Source organism: Polypterus senegalus, chromosome 10, assembly GCF_016835505.1.
Source record: "Polypterus senegalus isolate Bchr_013 chromosome 10, ASM1683550v1, whole genome shotgun sequence".
NCBI classification, from domain to species: Eukaryota; Metazoa; Chordata; class Cladistia; order Polypteriformes; family Polypteridae; genus Polypterus; species Polypterus senegalus.
The window spans coordinates 40,166,968-40,179,713 of record NC_053163.1 but is presented as its reverse complement, the minus strand read 5'-3'; the positions used below and the strand labels follow the sequence as shown (position 1 = coordinate 40,179,713).

Here is a 12,746-nt window from a genome sequence, read left to right as displayed (position 1 = left end):
GCAGCTCCAACTCGACCACAAAATATATATATATATAGACAGCTCAGTGACCATTCACTCTTTATTCAGCTCCGCTTTGACAAGAGCAGTAGCTTTACTTGTTGTTAAATTATTTCCAATTCCCATGGTATTGGAAAGAGTAGGGTTGAATGCAGATCTCCAGGAGACACATATTGTTGAAAGGTTGTGTCTTTATTGTGGGTGTTTAGGACATGTTACCACCCGTCCTAAGCATGGGAAGACTTTTAAGCATGTATGTATGTAGGGCTCAAGTAGGCTGGCACCAACAGTCAAATGAATTATAAGAAATGGTTAGTGATACCTGTTAGGATTCAGGTTTCATTTCACATACTGGAACTGGTTGATTGAGGCTCGGCAGAAGGTTCTATTAGTTCAGATAACAGTTTATGAATCTGAAGATACTACTAAAGGTTAAATGACATATTTCTTCATTCAATGACAGCACTGTTCATAAAGGGTTAAAAAAACTTATCACCCTAGTCTTGCATCTACAAACGAAGTTGTCTTCATTATAAGGAAATGGTTTTTTATGGCTACTGCAGGTATTGAAAATCAACTAGAAGAAAACAACATGATGTATGTATAGTTTATTTCTCAATCTTATATTAAACAATGCTGTGACCAGTAATACTTAAAGCATTTCTAGCTACAACAACAAAACATTTATTTATATAGCACATTTTCATACAAATAATGTAGCTCAAAGTGCTTTACATGATGAAGAAAAGAGAAAAAAAGACAAAGTAAGAATTAAAATAAGACAACATTAATTAACATAGAATAAGAGTAAGGTCCGATGGGCAGGGAGGACAGAAAAAAAAAACAAAAAAAACTGACGACTCCAGACGGCTGAAGAAATAAAATCAAAATAAAATAAAATCTGCAGGGGTTCCAGACCATTAGACCTCCCAGCCCCCTCTTGGCATTCTACCTAACATAAATGAAACAGTCCTCTTTGTATTGAGGGGTCTCATGGAAGGACTTGATGATGACGGTCACATGGACTTCTGGCTTTTAATCCATCAATGTAGGAACATCACGGTGCTTTGGTTAGGTGGTGGAGGCGCAGGTCACCACCACAGAAAACCGAGAAAGAAACAGAAGAGAGAGTAGGGGTTAGTACGGATTTTAGAGCCACCATGAATAGTTATGATAATTAATTGAAAATACAGAGTAAAAGGATTAAATTAAAATTAAGTTATGAGAAGGCCATGTTAATGTAATGAGTTTTAAACAAAACAAATTAAGTTTGTTTCAGTGATATGACTGGGATTAAAATTAGATTAAAACTGTTTTTTTTTTTTTATAAAATTCTTTATAGATTTACCATATTAAACTACCACTGTAGACTAAATTGTGTGCAACTGCTGAAGGTACTCTGGAATTGTTCTATATAAGGAGTAAAATTAATCAACTTGAAAAGGGTGGGGCACCACCCTAGTGACCCCTTATAATTAAAAAACACACACACAACAAGTTGCTGAAGTCTCTTTTCAGAAGTGAGTTCAAAACAGAACTAAATCAAGTTCATATGGTTTCCAGACAGGAAGGGATGGGTCCAGAAGGAAAGACAGCAGGAGTGATGTCAGAGTGGAATGGCTGTCAGTCTTCTGTTCCACAGAGGGAGGAGGAGGGAAGGCAATAGCACACAGCACCAAATTCTGGTTCGCTGGGTAACTACCCTCACCCGAGCCCTTAAGCTGTATCCCAAGCACGCACACATGACACTTTAAATTTCCAACGTCCTATTTTATGATGTATTTTTGTACCTGTGAAGTAAGCATAATTATAAAATGAATATTAAGAAACAGTTCAGCATGTAAACAGAAAAAAATGTCAAGTAAGCCACTGAACCATCGATTCTGTCTTGCAAAAAGCAGAGAGAAATAGGTTCTGATAGGTTAGAAAAGATTTCTAGTCTGCAAAGTAAAATAAAACATACATTTTAATTTCCTTTTACATTGAGTGATTTGAGGAACAAGCAGATTCTGGTATAGAAGTGCTAAATAAGGTCATATAAAGCCTTTGCTGTTGTATGTACTTTTCTGTATTTCTGATATTTGAAATCAATAGACGCATTCTGTTTAATTTTTAAATTGGAATATTGATAGCATTAGAATTTTAAAAATGGTAAGAAAAGCCAAGCAAAATGACACCTTTTATTGGCTAACTAAAGAGATTATAATATGCAAGCTTTCGAGGCAACTCAGGCCCCTTCTTTAAATGGTAACAAATAATTGAATAGGTCCAGTACCTCTACGTTGTGGTCATATACCTTACAAATAAAGAAGGAAAAACAAAAATAGGACAAAAAAGTAGGCTTTGAACAATTCTTATAGTCTCAAGATAGTGATAAAGAAGCAAGTTTTACAAAGAAAATACATTGTTTAAAAGAAATTACTTACTTACTTACCGTTCCCACATTTTTGCATAAAGGAGTGACCTGTTCACAAGAGGCTTTGCAAGTGGTGGCCTAAGTGACCATCAAGATTAGATAGTGGAGTTGTGGCATACAATGAATGAGTGAGAAACATTTCGACAGAAACAGAGGAAAACTCTGAAGTTGATTGACGGATCATGCACAGGACAGAACAAGAATAGACATGAAATAAATCCTAAAATAAATCCAAAAGCACACATAGTTTATATAGAAGGTACATGGAGGGTTAGGATTAGGAAATAGAAATGGGGAAGTAGAGAGGATATGGCATCTGATTTGGTAATAGTTAACACATTTTTGAAAAGAAAGTAAATCAGCTTATGACTTACAATAGTGGAGGAAGGGAAGGCCAAATAGACTTCATAATGTGCAGAGGATCTCATTTGAAAGAGATAAATAATTGTAAGGTCATAAATGGGGAAACGATGGACTGGAAGATTAGAATCAGCATGAAGTGCAGCCATTTGAGAGTGAGGAGAAATGGTGATAGAAGAATAGTAGTAGTATTAAGAGCAGGTGATGAGGTGTTGGGTAGAATTACAGGTAAGAGACCACCTGGGGACATAAAGAAATGGTGGTGTGACAGAGAGGTACAGGATGTGAAAAGGCTAAGAAGGAATCAAGGAAGAAATGGTACAAAGCAGGTAAGAAGGAAGACGGAGAAATGTATAGGCAGAGAAAGAAGGAGGAAAAAAGGGCAGTGGAAAGCACCAAGAAACAACCTCTGAAGGATGTATATGAAACATTGGAGACAAAAGAGGGGCAGAGAATGATTTTTAGAATAGTGAAGACTAGGAACAAGGCTGGAAAGGATTTTAGTCAGATAAACCATATGAATGATGACCAAGATGTGGTCTTAAATAAGCATGATAGGATCAAAAATTGATGGATAGGTACTTCGAAAAGCTGTTGAATGAAGGAAATTTGAGGATAGTATTTAGGAATGGAGTCCTAAATGAAGGGATAATACAACAAATAAGGAAGGAGGAACTGAAAATAATGAAAAATGGAAATACATCAGGACAAGATGAAATACCAGCATAAGTGTGAAAGAGTGTAGGAGAAGAAGGAGTAGATGTATGCAGAAGATCTATGAAGAAGAGACAGTACCAGAAAAGAGTGGCGGAACTCTGTGATTGTATCCATTTATAAGGAGAAGGGTGATATTCAGGATTGTGGAAACTATAGAGGGATAATGCTGATTTCACACACACTGAAAATATGGGAAAACGTTATAGAGAGGAGGCTTAGGGAAGAGACTGCCATAGGGGATGAGCAGTTTGGTTTTATGCCATGGAGAGGAACAGCTGATACAGTCTTTGCATTTAGACAGCTGGAAGAGAAGCATAGAGAAAAACAGGAAATGCTTATAATTGAGTGCTAGTTAGATTAGGTCTGCACCAGGGATGTTCTCTAAGTCCTCACCTATTTGATCTGCTTATAGATCTGTTGAGTCAAGGGATAAATAACCAGTTCTCCTGATGCATGCTTTTTGCTGATGATATTATGTTGTGTAGAACCAGAAAAGAGAAAGTGAATAGGAAATTGGAGGAGTGGAGAAGGGCTTTGAAAAATAGAGGGATGAAGATAAATAGTAAGGAGACAGAATATATGAGATTTCATGATGATCAGGATTCAGACGTTAGCCTGCAGGATGAGACACTGAAAAGAGTGGTTGCCCAAGATGGAAAACTAGATGCAGAGATAACCCACAGAGTGTAGTGTGGATGGAACATTTGGAAGAAAGTATCAAGAGTATTGTGTGATCAAAGAATTCAGGCAGAATTTAAAGATAAGGTTTTTGAGACAGTTATTAGACCAGGAATGACATATGGAGCTGAGATATGTGCAGTAAAGAGAGAGCAGGAGAAGATATTAGATGTAGCAGAAATGAGAATGTTGAAATGGATGTATGGAGTTACAAACAAGGACAGAATAAGAAATGAGACGATCAGAGGTGCAGCATAAGTGGGAAAGATATCTAAGAAAAGTACAGGAAAGTAGGTTGAAGTGGTATGGACATGTGATGAGGAGAGACAGTGAATATGTGGGCAAAAGACTGATGGGAATAGAAGTACACTGGAAGAGAAAGTGAGGGAGGCCAAAGTGGAGGTCAGTGGCTAAAGTAAAAGATGATCTGAATTAAAAGGGCTTGACTGGGGAGGAGGTGGACAACCAAGCTGTTTGTAGAAAGTTGGTCAAGCACATTGAACTCACACAAAAGTGCGAAAAGATGAAGACGAGGAGGAGGAGAAGAGGAATATTTAATTGTTGTAATAGCGCTGTCTTTGAATGATTTTGTTTTACAAATAATGCACACCTAAAATGATCAGAAATCATATTTTACATCTTAGTAATATTATTATGCAAAAATTAAGCTAATAGAAAAGTGCACAGAATACATGAATTTATTTTCAAATTATTTTGCTTTTCTTGACAGGTATTCAGCTACGAAAAGTTCAAGAGCAGAGAGAACAAGAGGCTAAAAAAGAACCAGTAGGAAACGATGTTGCTACCATTCTGTCCCGACGTATAGCTGTGGAGTACAGTGAATCAGATGATGACTCTGAGCTTGATGAAAACGAATGGTCAGACTGAAACTCCTGAGTATTTTATTATAAAATCACTTCTATGAAAGCTGACTGTTGTGATCAATAAGCTACAGAAATTCTTTTTTTTAATTACAGTAAAAGAAAAAATAAAACTGTATGTCTGCACTATATTTACTGGTATTATGTAAAAGTGTAGGATGTGATGTTACTTAAGACAATAGTAATGAATAAATAACACAATATGCAAGGTCATAATTATGTGCACTGCTTTGTAAATTTAATAACTCATCCAGACATTTTTTTTGCTATATATGTTTCTGTTTGCATCTGCAAAAATTTGGTAGTTTGGTAATTTGGTTTATTATATTGGACATTTTAAAAAATGCATCTGCTGTTTAATAGTATAGTGAGGTCAAATGTGGTAGCACTTTAAAATGCAAACATCTAAAATGTCCTTGCTTATAAAGGATAAATCAAATTACCTTCAACTGCCACTAAAAAAGAAATGTAATCGTAAAACCCACAGACTGGTATTTATCCATGTATATGTCGAAAAGATCATAATAGCTAGGAGTGGGGAAAGATAACGTTACCCATTTGGAAAATTTTGCAGTTTTCTTATGAAGCTCCTGATTGCCAATTTTGAGATGTTTTTCTTCTAGGAAACGATTACACGTTTATCAGTGTGTTGAAATGATATGACTGTTGTGATATGTTAATTTAGCTTGTTGGAATACTTTAGCTGACTGCACAGCAAAAGCACTTAACATGGAATTTATTGCAAGTTTTATTCTTCTACAATATTCTAAAAGCAGACAAAGATATTGATTTTCTTTTTTCTGCTCTCTGTTTGAAAATTTCGATCCCATTTTTGAATACCATGAAAAAACAATGGTATTTAAGTTGAGACTAAAATAAATGTGCTTTGTGTCTTAATGCTAATGGCAAATAGTGCAATGTTATTTAATATGTAATAGTACCTTAGTTATCTAATAAAACTATTTCAGGATTGCACAAGGAAAAAAATCCCAAAATAAAGGGTACTATACATTTATAATAAACCGTGCATAGTTATTGACAACAAGATGATATTTTGCTGTAAAAAAATATTTCTCTGAAATTTTCAGCTAAAGCTAAAACATATTCTTTAAGGTATCCATCGCTGTTTATCTGTTAAAATGTGCTATTTTTGATCAACTATATGGGAAGATTCTTTAGTATTTTAATATTACTATGTTTTCAAAAAAGTTGATGCCAAGTACTTTTGAGACCTCAAAATGATTCAAGATTAGTATCTGTATTTGAACCATGTCATAGAGTCACAGTCTTAAAAGGCAGCAAAGATTAAAACTGTGAGAGGAATATTTCTTAAATATCACTTGTCTGTTTATAAGAAAGAGTTTTAAAAATAGTTTCTTTTTAATTCACATACAAAGTTACATTTTGTCTGCTTCTTTCTCTTTTCTATGTAAATTGTAATTTGAATATATTGTTAATCTAGCAGTGATTTATATTAAACAACATAATAAAGATTAAATGCAATATATACTTGACAGACATCATTAATTAAAGGAGCATTACTGGAAAAAGGTTCTAATTATTGAAAAAGATAAAACTCTTAGAACAGAAAAATAAAAGGGTTATCTAAACATGAATATTTGAATATAGAGTATATAGCCTTGTAAAATCCAGTGGTACAGTTCTCTGTAAATTATACAATCTTAATAAAGATTTATTAAATGATTTGCTTGATTGGTTTTATAATAAGGAATATTTTTGATATTTATTTTTGTTTCTGATGCATAGCATTCTAAAATATTTCTAAACCAGATTTTACACTCATTAAGATTAATCCCTTTAAGAGTGCAGGAAGTAGTGATCTTTGACAATTTAAGAAGTAATTGAGGAAGCTATACAGTGTATTCAGGGGATTGTCCAAGCAGAAGGAGTCAGCAGAATCTGAAATGCAGATGTTTGGATTTGAAATACGAGATTGGTTTTGTACGTTCATGTACATCCATGCATTCACAGCAGGGTACAATCACATACACAAACATAATAGCTGTTTTTAAAGAGGTAAAGTGCTTATATTTGTTCACTTACAAATCATTAGTAAATAATGGTAAATGTCTGTTCCCTTTCTGAGTCGCTTAACTTACTTTTGGGTTTTCATGAGTCAGAGCCTGTTCTACCAGCAACACGCAGAAGTCGAGGACCATCTGTGACTCAGAAGCCAGTGTATCACAGAGCACACTCCCATAAAAAGACACTACTCAGTATAAATTACATGTGGGAAGACAGATGAAAACTAGAGATCTAGCAGAGACGTATTCACAGACACAAGAAGAACATGCACACAAATGGCGACCAGTCCTGCCGCTCGAGGAATAGTAACACTGCTGCTATGCAAAGTCCTATGTTCTGAGTTATAATGAAAACAATTAGCAATGAAGTGGTTTTATTCTTTTGTCAACAGTGGTTAAGTTTACAAATAGATTATTTATGTAAAATTTCTTCTTATGTAAATCCTTTCTTCTGTAAAAAGTTTATTCTTACAGTATTAAAGTTACATAATAAATAGGACCTTTCTTGTGAAACCTAGGGCAAGAAAACAGATAATAATCTACAGATTTACTATGACGCGATACTATACTATACTTAGATTTTCTGAATTTTCTCCATTACAAAGTAACTGGTAGCCAGAGCCTAATGTGTGTCATGGGGCATAATGGAATCAAACCTGACCAAGAAATCACTTTATCACATTGTATACTCTCACAAACATTTATATTAACACATACAGTACTAATTTAATTTGGAGTGTCAAGCAATGCAACATTTTGGAGAAGCACAAGAAATTCTGATTACCCAGATTAAACCCTCACAGGTAAATGTAACAGGTAACCATGATAAGGGCAATGGCAAAGGTGGGATCACCTGGACCCACTGCAGTTTGCCTATCGGACAAATATTAGAGAGGAGGATGCAATTGTCTATGTGTTCCACAAGGGTTGCTCTTACCTTGACAAAACTGGCGGCATTAGGTTTATGATGGTTTTTATTTCTCCAGTCTCTTCAGTACCATCCAGCCATCCATGTTAAGGGGTAAACTCTGAGATTTGCAGGAGGATAAGCCCGTGGTGTCCTGGATTATGAACTATCTGTCACGCAGACTGCAGTTTATGAGACTCAAGGACTGTTTCTGATATGGATGTGAGCAAAACTGGAGCACCACAAGGAACAGCCCTGTCACCTTTTCTCTTCACTCTGTTCACCTCAGACTACAAATATAACACCAGGTCATGTAACTTGCAAAAATTCTCAGTTGATTCTGCATTTATGGGGTGTATTGATAAAGGTGATGAGATAGAGTATTGGGGTCAGGTGGAGAAGTTTGTTTCTTGGTTCAAAGAGAATTGTCTGCATCTTAACATCAGTAAAACCAAGGAACTGCTGTTGACTTTTACCACAACAAAGAACCACTTTGTCCAGTCAGTATTCAGGAAGTGGATGTAAAAGAGGTCCTCCTCTACATTCCACATTAATGGACTGGTTTCGGCACTCAGAGGAATGATATCAGAAGGGGTAAAGCTGGCTCGTTTTCTACACTGTGGTGTGCTGGGCTGGTAACATCACTTCAACAATCTAATTAAAAGGGCAAGTTCAGTTATAGGACACATTCTGGACCCCCTGGTGGTAGTAGTGAAGGAGAGAATTAAAACAAAACTGAGATTCAGTATGAACAATGTTGCACATCCCCTCTCTGACGCACTAACAAGTATTTTCATACAACAAATTAAGTGTGTCAAAAAAACGCTACTGGGGCTCCTTTACACTAACAGTAGTATGCCTGCATAATGCCTTACTGGGACTGGGACATTTATTTATTTACTTATCTACCTATTTATTATTTATTTATTTAAAGAAATTCTAAAATAAGACAAAATTCTAAAACCGTGGTACTTTGGGCTGTATGACAAGTATTCGTTGGTGGCATTTCTTTTTTTAATTTGTAATGGGAGTTGTTGCTAAAAGCATACTTTAGGTAATTCCTTTTTGTAACACATAAAAATATTATATATTCCAGTTGTTTTGTTATTTTTGCAAGTCTGGAGTCCTTTTTCTTCCTTTAATCTTTTCCCACATCTACATGGGGTTGATGTGCTTCATCAGCCTTACCCACACAGCTCAGCCCTGAACCTCCTTCTCAGTAAACCCTTTTCTTTCAGATCTTCTTATTTCATACATCCACCTCCATTTACGCCTCCCTCTCTTTCACTTCCCATGTACTGTACTTCCATTCACACCAGTCTTTTGCCCACATTTCCATTGTCTCTCATCACGTGTCAATATAACTTCAACTTACTTTCCTACACTTTTTTAGATATCTCTTCCACTTTTGCTATACCTCTGATTGCTTTACTTCTTATTCTGTCCATTGTTGTAACTACACATATCTATCTCAACATTTTCATTTCTCCTGTGCCCTTTTTGCTGTCCATGTCTCAGTTGCATACATCATTGTTGGTCTTACCTCTGTCTTAAAAACCTAACCTTTAACAATTGCCTTTAATTATTCAATCACACAATAATCCTGATACCTTCTTCCAAATGCCCCATCCTCACTCCACTCTGTGGGTTATGTCTGCATCTAATTTTCCATCTTGGACTATCCCTGACACTAGATATTTAAATGTATCCACTCTTTTCACTGTCTCTCCTTGCAGGCTGTGATGGACGGCTGGCAGCTCATCCCGGCCGACACATCCAAGACGCTAGATGGTGTCTTCTCTGCAGCATGGAGGTGCCCCGGATTCCTGCAGGGCACCATGGGAGGTGGAGTTTGGCTTCACAGCCCTGCTGGGTGCCATGTGTGCCATCATGGGACGCTGCAGGGTGACGTGGGGATTTTTATTTTCCTGGTAGCCTGGAAGTACTCCCAAGTCAGGAGGATGGAGAAACAGAAGTACTTCCGGGCTGAAGAAAAATATAAGTCTTTATCTGAGCTGGTAGTGCTATGGAATCACATAGACAGAAGGACTATTTAAAGGACCAGTGCAGACCCAGCAAGATGAGCCGGAGTTGGGAGGGAGTGTGACGGAGCTGCTGGGAGTGGAGGATTGGTTTATTGTAGTGGATTGCTTATTGTGATTATTGATTTCTGGTGGTGGAGGTGCTTTAGGGCACTTTGAAGAAGAACATAAAATACTTCTGGGTGCTTTTAAACCAGTGTCTGCATCAGTGTGTTGGGTTTCACGGGGCAACAGCGCCCTCAAGTGTCCATCAACTTACAAGGCTAATATCTGAATCCTGATCATCATTTACCCTCGTATATTCTGTCTTCTTCCTATTCATCTTCAACACTCTTATCTTCCAAAGCCCTTCTCCATTCTTCCAATTTCCTATTCACTTCTTCTTTTCTGGTGCTACACAACACAATGTCATCAGCAAAAAAAAACATACATCAAGAGGATTGGCCTTGTATCCCATGACTCAACACAACGGTAAAGTTATGTTGTCACTTAAGCATTAAATTAGAGAAATAAATGTTCATTATATTAGAATGAGAATAGGAATATACCTACATTTAAATCTGCAATGTTAATTTCTCTGTTAAGTTGTAATGTGTTAGGAAGTAGAGTTTATAAAGATCTGAGAGGATATGTGAGAGGAAGTAACATTGTTAATGTTTTGTTTTTGGCCTGACCATGTGCTAGCAGCTGCAGAGAATACAGCTTGTATTTGGAACAGAAATCTGCCTCCATCCAGTTCTTTTTCTTCCCAAAAAGGATCCCATCCATCTTAGAAGAGAAACCTTGTTACACAACCATAACCAAATCAATGAGGACTTAAAGAAATCCCTGGTGCAGGCCTACTGTACTCTAACTGGAATCTTGTCTGTCACCCCAACACTGCTTTTAGCCCAAGCTCTCACTCTTTCATACAAATTGTAGGAGATTGGAAACTGAGACATACTGACATTATCTTTGCGAGTGCTGAGCGTTTTGTGTTATGAGGTGTGAGCGTTCATTAAAAGATATATATTGCTCCTAAAAACCTTGTTTTTTGGTTGTTGAAAAGGAGCCACACAAGATTTTTAAAGATTTTTTTCCCTTTAGAAGGGTTTTTTTTTGTAGCAAGAGCAGCTGAATGTTTAGGGAAGCATTTGGAAAAGTTACTTATACTTAGTTAAACTTGTTATTTGTATTCAAACTAGCATTGTGGGAACCAGATAGTCCATATGTAAGCAAACTGGCATTGCAGTGTAGAATTGTGTAAAGTAACATCAATTCTTTAGTGGAAAAATTCAAGGCATATAAAGAATAATTGGAAATAGCATAACTCCCTTACAGTTAAACATGGACGCTAGTAAAAAACACACTTTCACAAGTAAGAAAACATTCATTGTAAGTACAGGTAGTTGGCTGACTTCAAATTGGTGAAGAGAAAGGCCCCAATGTGTATAGACTGATGACTAGCATTAAGGTAGCAGATCAAGCCAATAACTTGCAGCAGATATTCAGTAAGCAAGTTTTCTTATTAAGAAGGAAGAAGTGTGTGAAACGTTTACCAGATTGAACAGTTCTTAGTGGTCTTTAAGAGGGTGACAGCATAAGGGTTCATTAGTAAGAAAAAATACAAATGCTATGACTGGAACGCTTTTAAGTAAGTAATAAGTGGGGCACAAACCTATGAGAATAAACAGAGAAAAGTAAAGTTAACCTCAAAGATAGACTTACTACACAGCCTAGGGGGAGGATATTTATGGACTTGAAGGGACCAGAAAGGGTAAATAACTGTAGTTGTTCTCATTTTTTAACTTTATTTTTTTTTAATTTACCATTTAGGTTAAATAATTTAAATTTAACAAATAAGGTTGTGTGTTTTTAGTAATCCAAAGCCAAATTTTAATAATGAGGCCAGTGCAATGGAACTCCTCTCATATATTGGACTTTTATGGAGAATGACCTGGAGGAGCCAGTCTTCCATGAAGGCTACATCTGTAGGAGAAGCAAGCTGGTGGAGGAGTTTGCTGGCCTGCATTTTAGTAGAGAATTGGTGGACCTGACCCTTATGTACTTCAGACAGATAGAATGCAAGAAGGAACAGGAGAAGACTCTAAAGCTGGGGCCTCATGCATAATTCCGTGCTTAGAATTCACACTAAAACATGGCATACGGACAAAAGTCGAAATGTGCATATGCACAAAAAAATTCAGATGCAGAAAACCATGTGTAAGCCAACTTCCACACACTTTCGCTACATAAATCCCGGTCAGCGTGAAATGTAACGCTCGTGCATGCGCCTGCCATCCCACCCCAAATTACACCTCTTTGAATAAGCAAATCAATATAAATATTCCCTTAAATTCAGTATTCTGTGAAAAGAAAATGGCAAAAGCATGGGGAAAAAAGAGGAATATCAGCAATTGCCAAGTGGAGGCAAGGAAAAACATACTATTTGTTGTTTAAGCAGTTGTATAAACAACAAAAGGAAGTTGATCAAAAGTTCAAGTTCAGAAAGTTGCACAGTGCCCGAAATAAAAAAGAAGTTGTCAGAAATCAATGTTGCCATGAAAAGGCGAGTCGTAACCCACTGTCTGAGTGTCATATGGAAGCTTATTAGGGTACAGAGAAAAGAAAAAAAAATATGGACACAGTGGGGAAAAAAGCTTGAAATATCAACTTTAATCTCGAAATGTCCTCTTTAATCGCATAGTTTATTTTGTCAAT

General features: G+C 36.4%; 1 protein-coding gene across 1 annotated transcript in view; it reads left to right on the top strand.

Moving 5' to 3' along the window:
- Window positions 1-6,756, top strand: part of LOC120537101 (wiskott-Aldrich syndrome protein family member 3-like) — a 120,789-nt gene extending 114,033 nt beyond the window's left edge. The window contains exon 9 of the mRNA XM_039765757.1: window positions 4,902-6,756. Within this exon, the coding sequence (XP_039621691.1) occupies window positions 4,902-5,059 (158 nt within the window). The 3' untranslated portion in view covers window positions 5,060-6,756. The remainder of the gene's footprint in view (window positions 1-4,901) is intronic.
- The last annotated feature ends 5,990 nt before the right edge of the window (window positions 6,757-12,746 follow it).